The 25,550-nt window shown below is 38.8% G+C and overlaps 1 protein-coding gene across 2 annotated transcripts; it reads left to right on the forward strand.

Annotated features, from left to right (window-relative positions):
- The first annotated feature begins 865 nt into the window (after positions 1-865).
- On the forward strand, positions 866-23,724 carry DCTN6 (dynactin subunit 6). 2 transcript variants are annotated; one of them, XM_019801342.2, is made up of 8 exons: positions 927-990; positions 4,606-4,659; positions 8,343-8,407; positions 17,035-17,140; positions 18,473-18,561; positions 20,057-20,104; positions 21,324-21,466; positions 23,256-23,724. In XM_019801342.2, exons 1-8 carry the CDS (start codon positions 968-970, stop codon positions 23,352-23,354), a joined length of 627 nt encoding a protein of 208 aa, XP_019656901.1. In that variant the 5' UTR covers positions 927-967; the 3' UTR covers positions 23,355-23,724. The 2 variants fall into 2 exon arrangements, with proteins under 2 accessions (XP_002920876.1, XP_019656901.1); XM_002920830.4 differs by lacking the exon at positions 4,606-4,659 and having other exon boundaries at positions 866-990.
- Positions 23,725-25,550: the final 1,826 nt, after the last annotated feature.

Below are 25,550 nucleotides of genomic sequence, written 5' to 3' on the forward strand. Positions count from 1 at the left end.
TGAAAGCGGTCTGGGGCGGAGAGTCAGCTCGGCTTCATGGAGGATGAAGGCGTGACCAGAGAAAGAGGAAGAACATGACATTAAGGAAGAGAAAAGTAGGCAGGGGCTAGATCTCTAGGCGATGGAAGGGAGTTTGGATTTTATAAAGAATGGGAAGTAAAATAACTGGATTGGTTTTTAAAGGGTGATTTTGGCGGCAGGAGACTGGCTTGGCGGGGATGGGGGTGTGACTTTAGAGGAAGGTGGCGGCTGAGCTTACATTGGAAAGGTGGCAGAGTCTTGCCGGCGAATTATATACAGGGAGGTGAGAAAGCCTAGGATGCCTATTGAGTTTCTAGCCTGAGCGTCTAGGTGAATGGTGAATCCCTTAACTGAGATGGAGATCAAAGCACCAGCTGAGGGCTTAAATCAAAAGCTCTGTTCTATACGTTTTAGGTTTGATACAACTTTGAGGCATCCAAGCGGAGATGCCAAGTAGGCAATGGAATAACCAGATGTGAAGCTCGTTAAAGAGGACAGAACTAGAGATATTAGCCCGAGAAAGCCGGCAGGTAGGAAGTTATTTAACTGATGGGAATGCTGAGCTCGCCCAGGAAGAGATGAGCTCACACTGGACGGTAAAGGGCGCAGGGGCCTGGCAGGAATCTTAAGGAGCAGAGACCGGAAAGCAGACTGAAAAAGAACGGTGGGGTATAATGCGGTCGACATGATGTGTGCTGAATTGGACTAAGCGGCTGTTTTAAATCCGAGTCTATTCATCCCCGGACTGCGGTAACCATCAGCCAGCGGCCGTGTAAAGCTGCCTTGCACCTGCACCTGCCGCCTCACCCAGCAGGGGGAGAAACCACCGGCCCCAGCAGGCCCCGCCCCCCCGATCCTGCCAGGCGCTCCAATCGCTTGTAGAGATCATCGCTGGACGCAGGCGGTTGTGTCGATCTCCGCTCCAATTGGAGACAGGGTCCAAACCATGGCGGAGAAGGCTCAAAAGAGGTGAGTCCGCTGTTTAAGAAAAGCCTATTTTTACACTCCGCAGGAGTGGAAAATCTGCTCTTGGTCGCCAGAGGTAGGGACTAAGATGGTGTCTTATCCCGGGTACTCGGCCTGGATGGTTCTTAAAGCCCAGACTTGGCGGTCGCTGAGGAAGGAAGCGACAAAGTGGGTGTAAGGGAGGATTGGGAAGGGATGTGGGATCGGTGCCAGGAAGGTTTCTGTTCTTCGATCCCGCCGCCCTCCTCCGCTAGCCGTCGGCGCACAAAGGGTCTCCGGAGGCGTTGCGCGGTCGTCGCCCACTGTCCCGGGACACGGGGGGACACCCCCGCTCCCCCCAAATCCTGCTGCGTTTGGTGCGACTGTCCGCGGCTTGTGGCAGCATCCTCCGCCGTGCGTTCGGAGACACCCACGGAAGTGCTGGCCACACCCCAGCCCCCTCCTGCCCGTCGTGGGCGGTGTGTATTTGTGTAAACGCGTCACTGTTGCTCGTCTAAAGGGGGGCTGCGCCTGGACCAGAACTGTGTGAGATGTTCCGCTCGGCGTGGATAAGCTCCTTTGCAAACGTGAGGACCGCAGTGGTGGCCTCTTCAGCAGTCTTCACTGCTGGGAACTGGTGGTGGAAAGCAAAGACTTGGATGGGAGAAGTGCTTACGTTAACGATTTTCGAAAGCAGCAGCGTTGAGCACCCTCTACTGACTCTTCTTTGAACAGGAAAACCGACAAACCTTGGTTCTGTTGTCATGAATTAAAATTTAGGGTTTTCTTCTATTGAGGCAGGTAACTGTAATCTTTTTTCATAAGCTACAGAGGACCAGACCTACTATGAAAATAGTGTACAGTGTATAGTAGTGTACAGTGGAGATGATATTGTTGCCTTGTTATTTTAGTAGGTCCTCGGCTAAGACTTTTCCCCCCAGCTATCTGAGCCCTCCAGCCCCACCACTCCGAGGTTCAGTGGAGTCTGCACGGAGATGTTTGGACCACGTTTTAGTTGGTCTAGTGGTAAATTTAATTATTAAATTTTAATTATTAAATTATTTAATTATTTTATGCCTCAGGGAGAAGTATGCTGATCGGGTCACAAACTCTACCTGGGTCTTCTCCCTTAAGCATTGGACTGAGGGATTCTTGGGGATCGCTCTTCTCATCACTTGTCTAATGAAAAGCATCAGAGGAATAGCATTTACAAATGGTGATGTGTTCAAGGACAGCATCATTCAGCTCTCACAGGAAAAATATCCAATATGTCAGGATGTTTCCAGGAAACTTTCAAACTAAAAGAAAAAAAATGGTGTTCGGATAATGATGCCCCAAGGACAAACTGCTTAAGGAAATTTCTAGTCTCTGGGCTTCAATTTCCTCATCTGTGAGATGAGAGGGTTGGACCATTTTCTGCTTTCTGTTCCATGGTACTGAAGTTTTTCATGTACTTGGTAGAAAGATTATATTTTTTCTGTGATTCAGCAGAGTCGGACACATAATCCAGATGCATCATTTCTAGAATTTCCTTAACTTGTGCCTTGTAGAAAGTCACTGTATGTCAAAATGATGGAAACATAGGTAGCCGTGTCTGATCTCACAAATATTTCTTAAAGACAGACTCAGGGATTATTAGTTTTTGTTTGGTATATATTCTTTTTACTTAGAGCTTTGAAAATTCTTGGTGGTAGAAAGGTTTGCTTAGTGAAATTTGTAGGAGAAAAAATTGTGCATGTCTCCTTTTTTTTAGTTTTCCCTATCAGTAGGGAAGTTCGTATGATTTAAGAAAAATATTTTTGGTGTTACTTTGCACTTGTGTTAGGGAATATTTAGGAAGATTCTGGAATGTGAATGATGGAGAGACATGTTAAAGAGTTATACCCTACTGACTCTCAGAGCTTTATTTCTGGTCTAGAACTCTCATGAGCTCTGTGTTTTCACTTTCTTACTGGGCCTTTCCCTTGAATTTTCTGTGAACCCTCAACCTGAATTAATCTAAAATTTAACAAAATAAGTTCATTTTTTTCATATCCTTACTTTTCTGTGTACTGATGATTTTCAGATCTTCTGACAGATGTACCAAATATGTAGTAATCATCACATAATCTGTCATCATCGTCATCATCCTCCTCTTCTTTTTTTCTTGGAGATCTTCCCCTTGAAACCCTCTCTCATCTTTGCTCTATGAGGCTGATGCATGGCTCTTGTCCTGATAATTTCCCTCTGTCCTCAGACACTGGGGCCTCTGTTTCTAGAATCTACCTTGTTTGTTGGCTTTCTTTCATTTAGCTTAGTACATCCTTCAGCAGCTTCCTAATAAAGAGTACTTAGGAGATATATATATATATATATATATATTTTAAGTTCTTGCAAGTTTGAAAATGTCTTTATTCTTCCATACTTGATTGCTAGTCTGGCTGGATAGGTGCTCTAGTTTGAACATCGTTTTCACTTAGCATTCTGTAGGGATTGTGTTCTGGTCTTCTAGCCTCCAGTATTACTATGGAGGACGCTGATGGCATTCTGATTATTTTAACCCCTCTCTGTGACTTATTTTGGTTTTGGTTTTTTAGTTCTGAAAACTGTAAGGATCTTTAGCATGGCTTTCAGAAATTTTAAGATGATGTGACTTGGCATGGCGTCCTTTGCATTTTCATCCTTTTAGAGTTGAGATTAATGTCCTTTAGTTGTGGGAAATTTTCTTGTATTATTCCTTAATAGTTTTTTTCCACAAATTATTTTCTCCTTTTGAGGAGAAATTTAATTTTTTTTTCTTTTTTTTCCCTTGGAAGAGGGCAGAGGGAGGGAGAGAGAGAAGCAGATTCCCCGCTGAGCCGGAGCTCGACGCAATGCAGGGCTCTCTCCCAGGACCCATGAGATCATGAACTAAGCTGACCCAAGAGTTGGACGCTTAATCGACTGCGCCAACCAGGCGTCCCTTGAGATTTCTTTTATTTGGATTCTCTAATTTTTCCATTTTTTCTGTCCTATTTTCTTTCTTTCTTTCTTTCTTTCTTTCTTCTTCCCATTTTGTTCTTTCTGGAAGACCTCTTTTTTTTTTAACCACACTCCTAGTGATTTCAAATTTTGGACATGTTTTTAATCTCTAGGAGCTGTTTCTTAGACTTTATTACTTTTTCATAGACTTCTGTCTTGTTTTATGAAGTAGTGTCTCTTATTTCTCTGAATTATAAAGTTGTGGTGTTTTTTTTTTTACGTTTTCTTTTACTACCTGAATTGTCTGTGTTTCCTCAAACTATTTTTTTCCTCTTTGTTTTGCTTTTTTCCTTTTTAGTTGGAGGCTTTCCTGGTTTATCTGATAATCTCTGGCTCTCTGTCCATTATTAAGAATGAGAACTAGGGGCGCCTGGGTGGCACAGTGGTTAGGCGTCTGCCTTCGGCTCAGGGCGTGATCCCGGCGCTGTGGGATCGAGCCCCACATCAGGCTTCTCCGCTAGGAGCCTGCTTCTTCCTCTCTCACTCCCTCTGCTTGTGTTCCCTCTCTCGCTGGCTGTCTCTATCTCTTTCGAATAAATAAAAAATAAAAAAAAATCTTTAAAGAATGAGAACTAAACAATTGGAAGGGGAGCTGGTGGGCTCACTGTTGCTCTGACTGTCTTCATTACCTGCTTCTAGGCCTAATGTCTCGAGTGCAGTGTCACAGGGAGGAGCAAACTTTTTCTATAAAAGGTACTTTTATCTTGTTTTTTTTTATTGTTACAGAGTATATAGTATTTCAGTAAGTTGATGATTATATTTTATTTTATTACTCCTCCCCTTTTACAGTTTCATTATTCTAAATAACATTTCCAATTTCTGCATATATGTTCCTCCTATTGAATTCTTGATGCTAGAACTCCAGGAATAGATTTCTGCGGTCAAACATTGTGACTATGTGGATGTTTCCTGATGCATATTGGTACAGTATTTTCCAAGAAGTGCCCTGATATTGTCCACAAAAGTGCCCAAGTGTCTTAGTTAAATTATAGGTGCATCATCGTTTGACTGCCATCATAAATAGAAAAGCAAAAACACCTCATTTCCTTGAACAAACTAATATAAGAAATGGACCAGAATATGATTATACTGACTATTCCAAGTATTCATATTTCTTTCATAATACAGCCTTTTATTTCTTACACATTGACTTGTGTCATGTTTCTGCTAGTACAGTAGCAAGCCTCTTGGATGCAAATGACACAGAACAGTTATAGACAGTGTTTTAGAAATATTGTGACCAATGCCATTGTGAATATGGCGTAATAGGATTATATTTGTGATAGCTGGGTATTTGAAGATTGGAAGTAATGAAAAATACGAATGAGTAATAATTTTATCCTTGGTTAAAAAGGATAGTTGTTGAAGCAATGGGAACAGTGATTTAAAGAACAAAAAAGTTGGTTTGGGGGCACCTGGGTGGCATAGTGAGTTAAGCATCGGACTCTTGGTTTGGTTCACATCGTGATCCCAGGGTTGTGAGATCAAGTCCTGCATCGGGCTCAAGGGTGGAGTCTGCTTAAGATTCTCTCTCCCTCTGTCCCTCCTGCTCTCTCTCTCTCTCAAATAAATAAATAAATCTTAAAAAAACACAAAAGACACCTGGTCTTAAAAGGAAACTAAGAAGTCTAAAATTAATTAAATGGTACTTAAGAGTTACAAGAAAGTACTTTTAGGTAAAATAAATAAAGTTTAAGTGGGGGAGGGCATATAGGGATCATGATTTGAGGGAGCCTTTTTAAGGAAATGGGGATAAAGTTTCACCCTGATTATGGAAATGAATCCAGGACCCCCTTAGCACCTGGTGTTAAGAAAATTTTATCTTTTTTGTTTTGTTTTATTTATTTATATATTGAATAGGCAGTGCATTTGTGGGCATGTAATAAAAAATGAGCATGTAATGAAGAAGTTTCCGTCTACCATTGTGTCCCTGCTCTCCAGCTCCTCTCTCTGAAGGTGATGAATATTCTTAGTACCTTGTCTGTTCCTCCAGAGTTAGTTTGGAAATACTCAAGCAAATACAGATATTCAGCAGTTACACACTAGGGCAGCTGTATTAGTTGCATCAGTTGTAAATGATGCTCAAAAGTTAGAGAAGTTTAATGTGCTAATCACTTATATATTTTGTTAGAATGGCAAGCATGTCCTATACAAGTTCATGTTACAGATAATGAAAATTTGCATTCATCAAGGAGGACAAATATAAAAACAGGAACCTGTCTCACAGTAAAACATTTGGGAAAAAAAGAAAACCTGGCAATAACAATTTTTTTGCCAAAGAAAGGTCCCAAAAAAGACATGAAAAACAAATAGAAAGTACCATTTTTATACTATCCACTATAAGTTAAAAATAAGCAAGTATTTTCATACATGAATACTTATAGAACTTAAAAAATAATATTGATGTGAGTGAATCATTACACTCTACATTTATGGTTCTTACTGGTTGAAAAACATTTGCTAAAATAAGGAACAAACAAGTTTTTAGAAACTTTATAAACCAAAGCATTAACATTTTGGTCAAGAAAGTTTCAACTGTTTTACATACCAGGTTTTAATAATTTATTTAAAATGCATCATTCATGGCTTAGGAAGATAGTTTGGTAGGTTTTGTTGATCTTATGGAGCCAGAACAAATTAAGGATATTAAATATCGTACTGAAAGTCTTAGCCAGGGCAGTAAGGCAAGAAAAAGAAATAATATACATACGGATTGGAAAAGAAGAAATAAAACTGTCCCTATTCACAGACAACAAAATTCTTTTTGTGAGAAATCCCAGAGAATCTATGTGAACTGAGTGGATTTAACAAGGTAGGAAACAAAGTCAGTATACAAAATTACTGTCTTTCTTTCTTTCATTTTTTTTTTTAAGTGGTCTCCACACCCAGCATGGAGCCTAATGGGGGGTTTGAACTCACGATCCTGAGAACAAGACCTGAGCTGAAATCAAGAGTCCAAGACTTAACCGACTAAGCCACTCAGGCGCCTCAAAATTACTGTATTTCTGTATACTTGCAGTGAACAACTAGCAATCAAAATTTTGAAAAACCCAAATAGGATTATTAAATCAAAATAGCTCACATGGTATTGTTGCTATTTTATAGATGAGTGCACATTTAACACCATGAATAATATCATTACTCCTAAGGAAAATTCTTTACTTAATGAGAACAAGTTGCCAAACGATTATCAGTTTAAGGGGGAAGTCATTTGGTACAGTTCTGCATGTCAGCTCGTGGCTCAGCTAAGTCAGCATTTAGCTAGATTTTGCTGTGTCAGACAGGACATCACAGAATATCAAAAAGCATCAGTAAATTATTTGGAAGTTAGTAATTTGGGGACAGTTTGGACTCCAATTTATATCACTCGATAAGCAGTTTTATAACATATAGTTAGAGAATAAATAGGAACCTTTGTAAATTTTGAATCTCTACGTTGATTTCTGTATTAATACTACCTTGCTGATTGTTAAGTATTTTGAATGTACATTCTTTTTTTCTTTGTTACAAAAATAACAGTGTATTATATACCATCCATTTTCTGGCTTTGACTTTTTTTGACTTAATATAGCTTGGAAATTGTTCCAAATCTTTACATAAAGGATTCTTCCTTCTTTTTTTTTTTTTTTAAAGATTTTATTTATTTATTTGACAGAGATAGAGACAGCCAGCGAGAGGGGGGAACACAAGCAGGGGGAGTGGGAGAGGAAGAAGCAGTCTCATAGCAGAGGAGCGATGTGGGGCTCGATCCCATGACGCTGGGATCACGCCCTGAGCCGAAGGCAGACGCTTAACCGCTGTGCCACCCAGGCGCCCCGATTCTTCCTTCTTTTTGATGACTGTGTATTCGACTGTGGTGTACCATAGTTTATTAACCAGTCCCTTACTAATGGATAGTTAGGTTGTATTCAGCTTTATCTTATTCGGAAACAGTGCTGATGTTAAAAGAATACAAAGCCTCTTTCCTCAAGCATTTTATTTTTATTATTTTTAAAAAGATTTATTTTAGAAAGAGAGAGAGAGGATGTGCACAGGGGGTGGGTGCAGAGGGAGACTCCCCACTGAGCACAGAGCCTGACACGGGGCTCAGTCCCATGACCCTGAGATCCTGACCTAAGAAGAAACCAAGAGTCAGTTGCTTAACCGACTGACCTACCCAGGCACTCCCTCAAGCATTTTAATAAAGTATCATTATTAATTTTAGCTAATGGATAGTATGCCTCCAGAGAATTTTAAAATATATTAAATACCTTATTCTCTTAGAGTTGTTCTAATCCATTTTTTAAACCTTTTTCTCACCGCAGTGTCAAGATAGCTTCTATAACAATATTTTTTAAAATGTACCCATAGTGAATATTACCTTTTTCTTTCTACAGTGTGAAGATTGCTCCTGGAGCAGTTGTGTGTGTAGAAAGTGAAATCCGGGGTGATGTAACCATAGGTAAGAAAATAGTTTATTAATGTTGTTTCTCAAAAATTGATGTAATTTAATTTATTTCAGTGGTTTACAGTTAACTAGGTTTTATATATTTGTTTCACTGATGTCCTAATTTTATTGACCAAATAATGTATTTTTCGTATAAGCGTTTAATATTTCTAAAAGAATAAGTCTGATGAACAGTTTTTTAAGATTTTATTTTTAAGTAATCTCTACAGCCAACATGGGGCTCAAACTCAAAACCCTGAGATCGGGGCGCCTGGGTAGGGCAGTTGTTAAGCATCTGCCTTCGGCTCAGGGTGTGATCCTGGCATTCTGGGATTGAGTCCCACATCAGGCTCCTGTGCTGGAAGCCTGCTTCTTCCTCTCCCACTCCCCCTGCTGTGTTCCCTCTCTCGCTGGCTATTTCTCTGTCACATAAATAAATAAAATCTTTAAAAAAAAAAAAAAAACCCTGAGATCGAGTCACATGCTCCACCCACTGAGCCAGCCAGGCGCCCTGATGGACTTTATATTTAAAACTTCTATCTGATAAACTAATGAGGCAATATAATAAAGTCATTCATTTATTTGTGAAACATCAGTTGTGTTCGTACTATGTGCCAGGCACTGTGCTAGCACTAGGGACACAGCAATGAACACAGCAGACAAATGTACTGCCTTTACATACTACCGTTAAGAGTGTGGACCATGGAGTCCGACAGACCTGGGTTGCATCCTTGCTCTTGACCTGCTGATACACACTGATTCTACTGCTTAACCTCACCAACCTTCATTTTCCCCATCTGGGGGTGAATGTGTGTATTAGAATTAGGTTCAGCTGCATACAGTGACTTAAGTATGCAGGGTTTATTCTTTTATATAAATAAATACAGAGTTGGGCAGTTGAGGGCTAGGTAGTTGATCGTCCAGGAGCTCCAGCCTTGTAGGCCAGAATCCGATAGCTAAAGCACCAAGAGTGATCTTGGATAAGAAAAGGGAAGAGTGGAGACAAAAGGGTGTACCTCCCAGTTGAGTCAGCTTCCTTTAAATAGTCTTCCTGAAACTTCCACACAATTTCTCTTTGTATGTCTGATGCCTTGGATTTAATGTCATGGACACATATAACTGCAGGGAAGGCTGGGAGATCGTAGTCTGAACTGGGTGCATTGCTTCCCCCACTCCGTCCGGTAGGTTTCTGTTACCAGGGAAGAGGGAAGCATGGAGATTGAGTGGCAATTAGCAGTTTTTGTGACATGCAAAATAGGAGTGCCTACCTCATAGGTTTTTGAAGGATTCAATAAGAGAATATTTGTGAAAGTCATTGCCCAAATCCTAACACCAGCTAATCGCACCATTAAATCTTAACATTGTATAGCCTTGCTAGAGCTGAGATCCAACATTGAAATCAGGTGAACAGTTTAACAGGTGGCAGCTTGCTTGTATGGACATGATTATGTTCTCCCAAACTTACATTTTAGCCACTTGTTCTTTTACATATGTTTTCGCTGCATATCGTACCCTTGTAGCTTTACTAACATAAGACCATCCTTACTAGCAGCTGCATGTTACCAGAGTAGAGCTTTCAGAGAGAAAATAGGCCCTGTTCCCTTATACTAACAGTATCTTTAATAGGAAAAAATTGTGAATTTTATTAAGTCTAAGCCTCCAACCAATTTAGGCATCACATCTTAGAGAACAAGTAAAGATTGTGCCATTGTTATGGAACATCATTAGGAATTTGCCAGGTTGTATTTATTTAATTATTTTAAATTGACAGAATTTCAAAGTTTAGAAGATGACACAGTTTCTGTTCAGTGCTATGTTAACTCTGTTAATTACTTAAACAGCTTGCAGACTTTCTATGAGGAGAAATTATGATGGCCACGTGTTTATCAAAGTGCTGTTCTGCATTTTTAATCTGGTATTTTTATGGTTTTCATCATGATTCGAGGAATCTCATTAGCTGACAAGCTATTCTATAATTAGAAGGAAAGTAAGACTAAAATAATGTTGCTAATTACACAAATATTCCCTTTCATTTCTACTTCTTCCCCATTCTAAACTAAATATATTATACCTACTCTATAACAGATACATAGATAGTGTAGACACTTCTGCTGGCATAAACGTACAAAGGTCTATATACATGTTCGTGTATATGTGTCTTTCTGATTTGGAAAAAACTCGTTACTTATAGAAGCTTTTGTAGAATAGCAGGAATGTCTTTTTCCTATGAAAAGGAAAGGTGGACCACTGGCCGCTGCCTAGGATTGGGGCATGAGGGTATCAGGAGTCTGTGCTCACTTTCCTGTTTCTCCTGCTGTCTTTAACTACTGTATGCTCCTCTCCTTTCTTTATCCTTATTATCAACCAGCCTTCCCTAAATGTTGAAGTTATGTAAGGAAATACAGTGTTTAAATCTACTTTCCATATAGGTTTTTCCTCTGGCCGATAGTACACGGCTGTGTGGTAAAAATGTAAAATGACAGTTCAACACAGATTTTCAATGATACTTTATAACATAAGAAGTCATAATTTTTTAACTAGTGATTTGAAGCTTATCATAGAATGGATCTAAGTTAATTTTTGTTATGCCTATTTTTGGCCCTTTTTTTTAATTTGCTAAAATATTTTACAGAAACATCTCAATTTTTTAAATTAAGGAAAAGATTCAGAAGTGATATAGTTACTCGTTTGGTCTTTTACAATTTTTCATTTTCATTATGTTTCTTACCTTCTGTTTGGTTTTTTGTTTTGTGTTTCTTAACTGTATATGTAAGTATGGAGACTGTCCAGAATTGGTATTTAGATAGCTATTTCTATCATTATTATATTTGTATAAGATATCTCTAATCAGGGCGCCTGGGTGGTTCAGTCAGTTAAATGTCTGACTCCTGATTTTGCCTCAGGGTCCTGAGACCAAGTCCCACATCGGGCTCTGTGCTGGGTGCCCTGGTCATGGAGACTGCCTAAGATGCCCTCTCTCCCACTCCCTCTCCCTCTGCCCCCACAATATACATAAATGTGAAATCTTCTGATTGCTACTAATTCATTTTTCTGATGTAATACATCAGATTAAAAAGCTCCAGGGAGATAAGAAGTTAAATCAACTGGTAGAGTAGAGATAAGTTATTTAATTAAAATTCACTCCACCATGTTTTGTTCTGTTTTGTTTTGTTTTTCAATTTATGGCTTTTGTTGTTTTTTGTTGTTGTTGTTATTTTTGCTTAATTTACCAGAATAAAGTTTTTTCTCTTACGCTATGGATAGGGAGATTTGAACACTTAAAAAGCTTTATTTTCTGGATTAAATAGCAGTAAACTTAAGTGTAGTTGAATTAATGGATTTTTCATAGGATGTTATGCATAACTTTCCATCCCCTAGTTGGTTACACTCTTACCAAATTATTCCATTCTGAAAATATTTTGGAAGGAAAGTAATTTTTTCCTTTTCTATGTTTCGGTGGTGTAGTAGGACTTTAAACCAGATCTATTGTCCTAGAGAAAAAAATTCTGTTCTCCTAGAAAACCAGGTATTTGGTTTATCAAAGAAACTGGTCTGAAGCTTTGAAGTATTGTCCTTAAGCAGAAACTCTCTGACTTGAGACTCTGCTGGAGCCTGACCCCTTTCATTAGAGGCTGCTAGGAAACAGACCTTGGGAAAAATAACAGCTCTCTTGTTAATTACAATGTGGGTAAACAAGGTTTCATAGTATCAAGCCTGTTTGTAATTAGGCTGTCTTGATTCTTGGGCCATGGATTATTTCCTTAAATTTTGCTTTGAAAGCTGAAAAACATTTCAGGAAGTCTTCTAAGCACAGTTCTATAGTCCCATTATAGGGTGAAAGTCAGTCTCCTGGTCTTAGGACAGGGCTTGGTTGGGAAATTGCCGTAGGAAGGCAGAACTCCACACAGTGGTAAAACTTTGAGATGGAAATCCTTTGTCCCACTTATTCTTTCTCTCCATTAAAGTTTTTAATACAGATCAAAAGCTTCCCTTTACCGTGGAAATCTTTTTCAATAAGGCAGAACAGTGGCTTTGACTTGAAATTCATCAAATATAAAGCAGTTCTTACAGGTACTTTAGCTTCCAGCTCAAAAGAATTGTTTTAATTTTCAAAGGAAAAAGCTTGTGGCTTTTTGAACTATTTATTGACATATGAAAATGTGCACAAAGATTGCTTTCTGTGGCAAAGATAGACAGGAAAAATGTCCTTTACCAAATGAGGGGAATGGAAATTTGATGCGAGGAATGCCTTTCTGGCTCTGTTGCATCAAGCCCAGCCAACCATTTAGAAAAATAATTCATCAGCCGGTAAGGCAACTCCAACTCTAGACACATTTATCCAAACAAGGAGATAAGCCAAATAGAGTTTCAGCACATTTCGTAAGAAAATATACAAACTACCCTGCCAGTGAGAGCTCCAAGAAAGTTCACACCTTTACAAAAATCTTTCCATGGTGACAGGTTTTTGTTTTTAAAGCATTTTAACCTCAAGACCCTTAAACTTGGTTTGAAATCAGACCCATTCTAGGTAAAAGTGCTTCTCGCATGTGGAAGAGTGGAGCAGTCTGTGCCCACATTTTAGTCTGCTGCGGCCGCCCGGGACTTGGAATAGCCCTTGGACTCCGGGGCTCTCTGGTGCCAACCTCCAGCACAAAACCGTGCAGGGACAAAGCCCACACTGCGGACCGCACACCTGCGTCGGAATGTCCCTTTAGCAAGCTGTCCAAACCAAAATCTTAGCAGTCACATGCCGAAGTACCTGTGTACTGACTTCTCTAGTCTCTGCCCCAAAAGACCTACGAGAGATTTAGAGGAACTGTTCAGTTTATTACCACCCATGACTTTTGTTGTTACTTCACAATTCAAAATTGATACTTGACCGTTTATGGTCTTTCCGCCCTAAAACACGAGGACTTGTAGTTTGGCAGTGCTGCCAGCAGGTGGAGGTGCTGAATTAAGTACAGGTCTCATCCAGGCTGGTGACCTGGCTTTCTATCTCAGGGCGCCCAGATTTCTAACCAGGAGGTTCCCAGTTATCTTCTAGCTAACTTATTAATAATCATAAAAATGATAATAACAACAATAAAATGCCTGGTTAAAATAGCTCAGGCATTATATTTAAAAATTGTATAAGACATGGGGATCAGGGGCGCCTGGGTGGCACAGCGGTTACGCGTCTGCCTTCGGCTCAGGGCGTGATCCCGGCGTAATGGGATCGAGCCCCACGTCAGGCTCCTCCTCTATGAGCCTGCTTCTTCCTCTCCCACTCCCCTTGCTTGTGTTCCTTCTCTCGCTGGCTGTCTCTATCTCTGTCAAATAAATAAAAAATCTTTAAAAAAAAAAAAAAAAGACATGGGGATCATGTCTTTGTTTTTTAAAATTTCATTTAAAAAAATTTTTTTAAATTGTGTTTGTATAATTACCATGTAATTATATCATTTTTGAAAGGGAAAAATGGAAATATCAGTTGTTTTCAAAGTTACACTTTAGAGCAATTTTTAAAGAAAGACAGGGTTCAGTGATAACCTTGCCATACTAGTCCATTCTCAGGTAGCTTCTTGCAAGGCTGCTTGTTGTCAAAAGCTACAGTTTGAGGACCAGCAGAATATCTCGTGCCTCTGGCTTCTTATCTAGCAGTGGCAGAGGATCTGCTCTCTGTCACAGCATGGTGATCTCTTCCCCGTCTAAGATTCTAATGCTAGTGCGGAAAATATTTGTTTACTTTCTTTTACTATTTTACAGTAATATGTAAATTTCTCCCTGCTGGTTAAAAGGAGTTACCACCCTAATAATCTGAGTAGAGGAGTAAAGTGGACTCTTTTTTTGTTTCTCAGACCAGAAGGAGTTGTTTTGCTTATTGTGATAGTTACACAAATAGCTTTTGGTGTCAGATAGTGTCACAACCTCCCATTTTTAACAACTATGGGCCAGACCCTGTGATCTCCCTTTTAGGCATTATTTCGTATAATCCACACTTCAACACAGTGAAGTAGGTTGCTCTAGATCTCGTCTTTTTATAGATGAGAGAACAGGCATTTGAGAGATGAAGTATATATCGTTTACGTGGTGGAGGCCAGAGTCTGGACTTTGTAGACAAGGGGTGGGGTGCTGTCGGGGTTTTAATTACAAAGAACCTAAAATTGAATGATTTGTCCCTTTTATCATAAAACATTTTCTTTTATTTTTAAGATTTTATTTATTTATTTGAGAGAGGGAGGAAGCAGAGCAAGATAGAGCACCATTGGGGGGAGGGGCTGAAGGAGAGGGAAAAGCATACTCCCCACTGAGCAGAGAGCCTGATACGGGGCTCTATCCCAGGACCCTGGATTCATGACCTGAGCTGGAGGCAGACGTTTAACCGGTTAACCGACGGAACCACCTAGGTGTCCCTATCATAGAACATTTTAAAGTAAAATGCAAATCTGGTATTGTGCAAACTACAGACTTAAATTGGTTCACACAGCTGGAAGACCTCTAAGAAATTTTTTCATTTCAAAGGAATCCAGTGTTTGTTTCAGTATTATTTAGCACTTCTCCCCCAAAAGTGATAACATCTAAATGCCCATCATTAAGGGTTTGGTTAAATAAATTATGGTATGTTAATATGATATGAAATACTATTCAACCATTGAAAAGAATAGCCAGCTAAATGTACTTACATGAAAAAATCGCCATGATTTTTCAGGTGAATAAAGCAAATTGCAGAATAACAAGTACTATTCCTTGATTTTTAAAAAAAACTGTACCTTTAATCCATATTTTTCCACCTTCAAATTCTATTTGTTCTATAACTTTATAATGAAGTATATTTTATATACAGTGACATTTACAGGTCTTAAGTATACAGTAGAACTTAAGTCTGGAATAATATACCCCAAACTTTTACGAATAGTTACCTCTAGGGATTAGGATTAGCATAAAGAGAGGATCTTTCACTTTTGGCTTTGTTTGAATTTTTATAATGGGCACATAATACTTTTATAAATGTATGCATTTTTTTTTAACAAAGAAAAAAAAGGCACACATGTTTACTTGAGAACCTTCCCAGAGATCTGAGAGATCCCGTCTTCTATCCTGAATAGGAGAAATTGCCAGGGAAATTTTACTTTGACAGCTGAGGATTTGGGGAGCCAGAGGTGACAGAAATAACAAAGCCTCTCTCGTGTTGTTTCTTATCAGACTGTGCGGTCCTTTGACCGTGCATCCTGTCTCGGGCCCCACCCTCCTTATCAGTCCCGGCGCTTCATTATTAGGGGAAAAATAGACCTGCATGGAGGTTCCTTCCAATTCTCTAGGCACCAGGAACACCTCCTTATTTATTTTAATACATTTGTGTGTGAGTATGTTAAGTATTTCCAGTTTTCAAGATAAACAAAGAAGATACGCAGGCTCAAAAGGGCAAAAGTAGCTTGTGTTCCTTTTTGTTTCCCTGTGACATACAACACTGCATCTTGCCTGTCACAGGCAGATAATGATTATTGAATCAATTAATTTACACAGTCGACTACTGAATGACATGGACAGTGTCATCCTCCTGACTACCTCCCCGGACCTTCTGTCAACCTTTCTACCCACCCTCTCTTACTTTCAGAGTCGGTTACCTCACGTCACGTCTGCTTGTTTACCAATAAAAATAGCCTTGGCGTTGGGGGTGGATGGGTGGGGCGGGTGCTGCAGGGAGTGGAGAAAGTGAGGTTGTATTTTCTAGTGAGTGGTTTCATTATCACCAAAACACTAGGCCTTCAGGAAATTAAGGACGAGGGGAAGGAATGTGTTAGCACTCCAGAATCGTGGCACAGTTTAAGCAGTGCAGTGCCTTCTCCACCCTGATGGTGAAATGGATGTGGTAAGACCCCTTCTTGCTCCCTTCAATTTCAGATGGGAGTCATTGCCTCAGTCAGCCTATTCCAGAGCCTTAGGACTCCAGTAATCACATTTGACTCCTTCCACCGCCTCCCTGTAAGCTTTTTCAACCTTTACCTGGTTAAAATTGTATCTTAGACCAGATAAAACTGAAGCTCTGCCTCCCTCCGATGGTGAGGCTTTTTGTAGGGATGGTGACAAAGTAACAAAGATAAGGTTAGTTTACGTATTTCCTGTCTCCCATTCCACCCGTCTTTCCTCTTAGCCACTTAATAAAAAGACTAACTCTAGTACACTATCATAAGAAAGCCTTACGTGGTTCACTAGCATGAGAACACACCAGCATCATAAGCAAAGAGAGCCTCACTTTTATGAGGGAAAGCAAAGCAAGGAAGGGAATTAATTTTTCTTGCCAACAATGTGCCAGAATACTGTGTCTACAAACATTATCTCATCTAATCCATACAACGACTCTGTGAGACTGGTATTCTCACCACCCCCATTTCACTGCTGAGATAACAGAGGCTTCCAGATAGTCGGTGAGCCAGGGCTATCTGGCTCCAAAGCCTGTGCTGTCTCCACTCACCTTGGCTCGAGATTTGGCACTGACTGCTGTGGATAGCAGCGAGGAGATAGCGTCTGTGGAGTGCCTAGTGTGGTGCCTGGCACACATTGTAGGAAGTGTGCCTCCCAATAGCCTCAGCCCCCCTCGGATATCTTCCCCTCCTATTGCAAGCTGAGCCTCCACCAGTAATCCCGTTTCATCCTATTTTTAACAGGACCTAGGACGGTGATCCACCCTAAAGCACGAATTATTGCCGAAGCCGGGCCGATCGTGATTGGTGAAGGTAACCTCATAGAAGAACAGGCGCTTATCATAAATGCGTGAGTAAGACTCTTACAGAGACTCTGAACTAAGTACCCCAGGTTGTGCTTTTATTAATTTCAGCTGTCTGTAGGAACCTTTTACAACAGAAAGCCCACGATTCTAGAACTAGAGAAACATTAAGGATCTTTTCAACACAAGTAATTAGTAAATGAGGAAACCAGAGACTTGTCCAAGGGGAGAGAACTCATCGGTGGCTGGCTAGAATCCCCTCCTCTGGGTCTGATAACCTTCCCCTTACGTGTCACTACCTCTTCTGTGCCTTAAGCGAACATTTCCAGACTCCAGAGACCAAGTGCTGCGCTCACCACCCTGAAGAGAACCTTTAGATTGGATGTGTCCGTTCTGGCTGAAATGTTATTACTGAGGCCCAGACACATGAGCCTGACTCTGATGTCTATTTTCATATGCTCTGTGGGGGTAGCGCCCAGAATTGTATTTGAAAATTTGGGGGGTCTAGAGGCAATTTTTAACTTTGAAAATTAAATAAGTAATAAAATGTTAAACATGTACATGATCTTAGTGAACTAGACTGTCATACCTATGAAATTTTCATAAGCGTTTGTAAAGCTTTCTAGATAAAATTTGGCAGGAAATTCAAGCTTGTACCTAATTTATAGCAACAATGTATGGAATTTGTAAGAAAGACCTTGGGAAAATATTTAAATGTGATAAAGAGATTGATTTGTCTTAACGCTTACTTAGAATTTGGGAGTTTCTTACTATATTAAGCAGTTTCTTTTTAAAATCTATTTTGGCACCTTTAGTGTAAGTCAGTTGACAGCAGCTATATTCTGTAGTAACTCAACTGTCAGAGATAAAGCTCCATTTAAAAAATGGCTTCCTCTTAGACCACAAACATTTTATGTTCCAAGTATTTCAAACTACCTAACAGCATAAAATAATTATTTGATGTGGATATCTGTTTGCATTTCACAATCTCAAGTGGTTATTAGGAATGGAAATTTTTCAAGCCAGGCATGATTTTGATTCCAGTTTAACAAGCTAAAAGTGATAGCCAGCAACATTTTTACCTTGTCCTAGGAAAGGCCCTCTCGGCTTTGGGCTTTAATAATAAGCAAAGGAAAACTGATCTATGACTTCTTTAGGCATCTGCCTATGGCTTCTTTACATTTCAGTAGTTCTCTTTCAACTCAGAATCAATTCTTCAGCACAGAGGATAAAGAATTCACTTGGGCTAAAAAATTACTCGTGTAGTTACATATAGTAAGTTTGATGAAGGTAAAATTGCAAGAATGAACCCGAATTCTAAAACAAGAGAATTGCTTATTGCATTATTGACTTTGATGATTTGTCTCTTTTTTTTATAGTCACCCTGATAATATCACCCCTGATACTGAAGATCCAGAACCGAAACCTATGATCATTGGCACCAATAATGTGTTTGAAGTTGGCTGTTGTATCCTTTACAATAATTTAAGTAAATTCTTCTTCCCAGCTGTCTTTAGTATCCAAATCTATTCCATAGAAATTGTCATGTTTTAGCTATCAAATATATTATAAGGTTGCGTTCATGCACGCACAGACATATCTTTAGGTACCATCTTGCTCCCGTTGCTACAACTTGTTGACGGGTAGCAGTGACTGAGTGGCAGTAAACATAGAAACAGGAATCCTGGCTTCTATTCTGATTTAAGAACCACAGCTCTGTCCGTTTGATTCCTGTATAGTTTAGGTTAACAGTATGTTGTCTGATGCAAAGAAATGGCGGATGGGGATGGGAATATTTCATTCTTTGTTTTTTTCCCCCGAGTGCTACCAGTTCTTATGCTTGATTTTTGTACTCTAAAAAGATAGTAAAATATTTTCGCGGTGTCAGCAAAATGTTATTTTATGATAAGAAAACTTGGAGGAAAAAAGATCTAATGTTTAACAATAGCAAAATATTTAAATAAATTAAGCTATAAGCACACTATAGAGCCACTAAGCAGTCATTTTAAACTATGTTTTGTTTTGTTTTGTTTTTTAAAGATTTTATTTATTTATTCAACAGAGATAGAGACAGCCAGCGAGAGAGGGAACACAAGCAGGGGGAATAGGAGAGGAAGAAGCAGGCTCATAGCGGAAGAGCCTGATGTGGGGCTCGATCCCATAACGCTGGGATCACGCCCTGAGCCGAAGGCAGACGCTTAACCGCTGTGCCACCCAGGCACCCCTAAACTATGTTTTTAAAGATTTTTATGGTATGGAATAATGGTTGCTTGCAAATTTAATTGAGCCAAATAAAGTGAGCGGTGAAAGTTTTTGTACTCTAGAAAGTTTTTGTACTCTTATTTATTATTTGATTTTATACAGTTTGATTCCCAGTTATATAAAGGGAATTATATGTGTTTATATAAAGATATATCAAACTGTTAGTAGCGTTAGCTTTAAGTGATTTGGTGATAAGTAATTTTAATTTTCTGAAGACAATCATGAAAATATGTTACTCATAGAATTGGGGTAAAAGATGCTCATTTCTTTAAAAAAATATAGAAGGCATTTATATCTGCTTAGAGATACTTGTATTCAGAGATTAAAACTTTACTTTCAGGCTGCACTGAGCAAGAAGTTCTGGCCAGACTGGGGCTGCATGGCCCTTCCCATGCCTTTGTTCTCTACCTCAGTGCAGGATAAGGATATAGTGAATTAGGGACACCTAGGTGGCTCAGTGGGTTAAGTGTCTGCCTTCAGCTCAGATCAGGATCCCAGGGTCCTGGGATAGAGTCCCACATCAGTCTTTGCTCAGTGGGAGCCGCTTCTCCCCCTGCCTGCTGCCCCCCCCCCACTTATGCTCGCTCTCTCTCTCTCTGACAAATAAATAAACTCTTAAAAAAAAAAAAAGGATATAGTGAATTAGTGGAGGGAAGAAAAGATGAACATATTTACAGTGTTTACTTAAGTCTGGCTCACAGATTCTCAAGCCATGAAAATGGGAGATAATAATGTTATTGAATCAAAAGGTAAGCTATATTTAGAATTTTACTGTGAAAAGTGATTACCTCCTTTCTCTTTATTGTGTCCTGGAAAACAACCTAAGTAGAAACCGTGGCAAAGTGGAAGGAACATATGGTTGAAAGTGGACTAAAATAGTTAAGAGACTAATTCTTTGCCTTTAAGGAACTTAATAATGTGTTTAATACATTGAATTAAAAATTCAGCCATTGGTCTGCCTGGGTGGCTCAGTTGGTTAAGCATCTGACTCTTGATTTTGTCTCAGATTATGATCTCAGGGTTGTGAAATTGAGCCCCGTGTCAGGCTCCAGGCTGGGCGTGGAGCCTGCTTAAGATTCTCTCTCTCCCTCTCCCTCTGGCCCTTCCCCGCTTTAAAAAAAAATTCAGCTGTGTACATTTAAATCAGGATTGAATTAAATCGTAATGTTCAGATGAAAGATTTGAAAAAGATTTCTGCTAAATACTAATGTCTGATAATTTAGTTGATTAACTGCAGAATTAAAGGAAAAAATCATTTTCTCTAGCAGTTTGCTTTCTTTAATTGCAGGACTGCTTTACCGTAGCCAGTCAGGACAAATGGAAGCTACTTATAAATGGAGCTAGGCAGGAGGTCATGTAAGGTCACCACCACTACTGGAAAGAGCTCCAAGAGCGTGTCCCACTGCAGTCCAGAAAGACCTAAACAATGAGACAACTTTAGAATAATGATTTAAAAAAAAAAAAATTGAATAATGATTTACCTTTGGTCCTGATTGGCATGAAAGAAAACGTTTCTTTTTTTAAATAATAAAATTAGACTTTTTGTTAATCTACCTAATGGTTTTTATTTTAATGTGGATTACCAGTTATTACTATCATAGTTATTTTCTATTTATTATATACTTACTATGTGTCAAACCTGTGCTAGGCACTTTACATTTAATATCTCACTTGTTCCTTTACATTGCAACAAACTATTAAGTAGGTCAGTCTTTCCATCTTATAGATAAACTTGCTCATAGAATTTACAGTGACTTGCCCAGGGTCACACATCAGCAAAGCTCTGGTTTAATCCATTTAATACTAGTCAGGCGCCTGCCTCTATGCTTTACAAACTCTGAACTGAAATATTTCCTTTAATTTTTTTCTTAAGGCAGTTTGCAATTTAATACTGAAGTCATTCTAGAAAAAAGTTAACATTCTACTCACTTGTCTTAAATTGCATTTCTTTCTATGTTTTTACTGCAGCATATGTGGGCAGAAACGTGATATTGACAAGTGGTTGCATCATTGGGGCTTGCTGCAACCTAAATACGTTTGAAGTCATCCCTGAGAATACAGTGATCTATGGTGCAGACTGCCTTCGTCGGGTGCAGACGGAGCGACCACAGGTACTAGACCGTCTTTGAAAAGAGTTCTTTCTAAAAGAAACAAAGACTTAAATACAGAGGACAAACTGGTGGTTGCCACAGGGAGGTGGGTGGAGGGGATGGGTAAAACAGATAAAAAGGAATAAGAGGTACAGACTTCCAGTTATTATAAAATAAGTCACAGAGATGAAAAGTACAGCACAGGGAATGTAGTCAGTAATATTGTAATAATAGTGTTGTGTGGCTGCTGACAGCGACTACATTTATCATGGTGAGGACTGAATAATGTATAGAATTGTTGAGTCAATATGTTATACACTTGAAACTAATGTAACATTGTTAATTATACTTCAAAAAAAAGTTCTCCTCAGGCTGCTGATCTTCCCCAAAATACCACATAATTGTTTTAATGGGGCAGCGGTCTGCCATTTAAAAAGCAAATGGTTAAAATAAAACATCAGAAAAACATTCCTAAAGTTAGAATTTATTTGCAATGAAATTATTCTGTCTTTTAAGTTATTATCAAAAATATATACAAAGATGACAAAGACAAATTGATAGAAAAGAAAATCCAGAGATGTTATTCCTAGTCTTACGTGTTTTCACTGAAGATGCGTCATCAAACTTTATAAACTGTTGATTCAGTCTTAAAATATTAATCCTTCAGGGTAAGGAATGACCCTACCGAATTTATATTGGACAGCCAGCTTGGATCCATCTATTAGTTTACCAACATAGACAACTTGAAAATAAACACAGTTTGTGAATATGCAAATGGGTTTGGATATTTCCCTGGCTTATGAGAAATTATCTTCTCCTCCTCGTGAGAACCAAGAATAATGAAGAATATGTATTTAGGGTTTCATTTAGGAGATAAATAAGATAGGGCATTTGGAGCTTTCTTTGGACATTCTGGTGGTTGTTTTAAGCCTCATTGTCTGGCCCAGAATATAGTGCTTTAGTTACCCAGCCTCTCTCCCCTCCCCCAAAAGAAAATATTTTTCAAGATATTTACCACTTTGCATCTGATTCTTAGCCATATTTATCAGAAATTAAAACTCCAGTTCTCTTTGGGTTATTCTGTTTCTCTAACTTCTGGCTTTTATTACTGTTATAAGCAGGTATGACTTCTATAGACTAAAAAGGCAATAAGAACAAATCCAGTTTTTCTTTTTACTCTCTTTCTGCATAACAGCAAAGAAGATTGAAGAGGGAGAAACTAATTGGGTTAAGGGAGATTAGAATTAAGTAGGAACATCTGAAGTTCAACACATACTGTTTTCCACGTTTCAGTGATCACAGTGATCACGTGTAGAGGTCCTTAGTAAAAGAAGGGTTCCCCAGTGTCAAGGGCAAGGGTCTAAAACTCCGTATTTGTCAGGAGTGCCCCTCCTGAGCTTCACAGTGAGGGAAGTTTGGGCAAAGCTGATGCGGAAGGGTAAAGAGTCGATGAGGACTGCAGCTGCGTGCGGTGTAGGTCCTGCGGAAAGCTGGGTGCTCCAGGTTTCTACTTATGTTGCTGTCTGTGACCAGAACTGTTTAACTTTGGAGGCCAGGGTAAAGTATACAAAAGCCGGGTTGAAAACTGAGTCATGTATATTTTTACATGTAAAATCTTTCAGCTTTTTCTTATTACCAAACTTAACATATATTTATTGTAAATTAAAAAAAAAAACAAAAAACAAACAGGTAAGCAAAAATAAGCCAGTGAAAATCACCTATATTTCCCTGGCCTGGTGGTAATTATCTCTGCCTGGTACTCTTAACTTTGCCTTCTGCTTGTCAGTCCTTAATTATCTTATCTTTTTAGCCCCAGACACTACAGCTGGATTTCCTGATGAAAATCTTGCCAAACTACCACCACCTAAAGAAGACTATGAAAGGAAGCTCAACTCCAGTTAAGAACTAAGAACAATATATGACATCAAGATAACAGTTTGTCTTTGACCACTGTCTTTTGAAAGGGCCACAGTGTTCATGCACTCTTAGCAGTTCCCAGGGTAATACATGTTGACTTTATTTTGTAAAATTGAGTCAGAGAGGAAGGTAATGGATTTTCACTGTAACTGTCCTCTATAATTTATATAAAATTCATTATTTTCCTATATCCTTGGTCCTTTTCTGAGAATTTACAGGTTCGGTTTATTTTTCTTTTGCCATATAAAATGTTGGCCATGGATTTTAGTTGTATAAAAGACTCCTTGTGATAAGAAAGGACATATTGTTATGTATTTATATTCTAGCATATATTGTACTAAATAAAAATGCTAATGACAGGACTTTTAGTGAACATACTTTAATCGATTTTTGTACTTGTGTTAACATTCCCATAATAGATCTTTTCATTTTTTTTGCATACTAGCTATATTAAAGCTAATGTGTTTATCTTCTCCTTTTGTGGCTTTGGAGCTGTTTAAAATTTCAGGTGAGATTTCAGCAGCTGTTGAATTAATTTGACTTAATTTTGTTTCCAAGAAAAAAATTTTTATTTTCATTTTAGTAAAACAGAAATAATTAGGGAAAGATGTGTTCAGTAGCATACAAAACTAGTAAGAATGATCTCTGATGAAAATGGCAAGTAAATGACCATTGAGTGGTCCTGGGTTTCTGGAGACAATAAAACTAAAAGAGATTTTGATATATTTATAAATTTATGAAATGATTTTGGCACACAACTAATGACTGGTGATGTTGTTATAATTTATCTAATTTATCTAATTACATGATGGCAACATATTGAGGATTTTATCGTAATTCTAAGGTTTAATAATTCAAATGCATATATTTGATGGAACATACTTTTCAATTTTTGAATCAATAGCTGTTGATTAATACTAAGACATTCAATACTAAAATGTTTTTTCTCGGGGCGCCTGGGTGGCACAGCGGTTAAGCGTCTGCCTTCGGCTCAGGGCGTGATCCCGGCGTTATGGGATCGAGCCCCACATCAGGCTCCTCCGCTGTGGGCCTGCTGCTTCCTCTCCCACTCCCCCTGCTTGTGTTCCCTCTCTCGCTGGCTGTCTCTGTCTCTGTCAAATAAATAAATAAAAATCTTAAAAAAAAAATACTTTTTCTTGAAATTAAATATTTAATTATATAGTAAAAACAATTTTTGAAGTTCTGAAACTGACAGGTACAAATTAGCCTTTGTTCCAAATTTGAATGATTCAATTTTGGTAAGAACGCTCAAGACTCAGGTTAGAAGACTAATGCTACGCATGGCGGATTGAAAAAAAGGTAACATCACATAAATGTCCCATTTTTGATAACTGTTACTTATTCAGTTTTCTGCCCTTGGTAATCTCAATTTAGGATTTTGTTGATCATGGAAATTTTCTAGATAAAAGATCAGAAATTACAAAACTGCTTTTCAGAGGTTACGCCAATTCCAAAATATTATCTCTGGACAAGCTCTGATATGCTAATAAATGTCCTCTGTTCCAAATTATACAGGTAATACGTGAACACAACAGTGAGACACCTCCAAGGACATGGTAATAAGATACCCCCAGAGATTTAAACTAATTAAGTCAGCATGTGGTGAGGTGAGCCCCAGTGTAGGTTCCTAGGTACACTGTGGTTTTTAAGTGATACTAACTCACTGAGGAAAGAAAATGTGAACAGAAATAGTCAATTTGCCAAGAATTTGAAGAAATAGAGTATGACAGTGTAAGTGCAGTGTTATCCGTGGAGGGGAGGTACTGAATCCAAGACGTGAGCCGTTTAGTGACCAGAAATGTTCTCTTCTTCAGGTAGTATTAGTTTATCAAGACTTGCTGTGGCTTGGGAAGAACATATCTTGAGACTCTCCACTTTGGGCTCTAATTACAAGCTTAACTGAACCACTTTCAGATTTGCTAATATGACCTCCAAGCTATCATTCAGGAAAGGGAGGAACTCTGGATGAGAGCACCAGAATTCCATTCTACGCATAGCAAATTCAGAGTAGCTTTCTCATTTATACGTTAGCCTTGTGTGAATTTAGTTTGTATAGTTCAGCCCCCAAGTCTGTCAATTTAGTCTGTGAGTTCTGAACATTCTGAAAAATACCATTTCTGACCCTTTAGGACAAAGAACCAAAGCCCAGACACTGTACTGCGCAAAT

This window comes from Ailuropoda melanoleuca, chromosome 18 (assembly GCF_002007445.2).
Source record: "Ailuropoda melanoleuca isolate Jingjing chromosome 18, ASM200744v2, whole genome shotgun sequence".
Classification (NCBI taxonomy): Eukaryota; Metazoa; Chordata; class Mammalia; order Carnivora; family Ursidae; genus Ailuropoda; species Ailuropoda melanoleuca.

What these genes read in the sequence shown, in the direction of transcription:
- DCTN6 (XM_019801342.2), top strand. Translation starts at nt 968, where the DNA reads ATGGCGGAGAAGGCTCAAAAGAG. An exon ending in CAGGCGCTTATCATAAATGC is followed by an intron (nt 17,141 to 18,472) that starts GTGAGTAAGACT and finishes TTTTTTTTATAG; the next exon opens with TCACCCTGATAATATCACCC. An exon ending in TGTGTTTGAAGTTGGCTGTT is followed by an intron (nt 18,562 to 20,056) that starts GTATCCTTTACA and finishes TCTGGCTCACAG; the next exon opens with ATTCTCAAGCCATGAAAATG.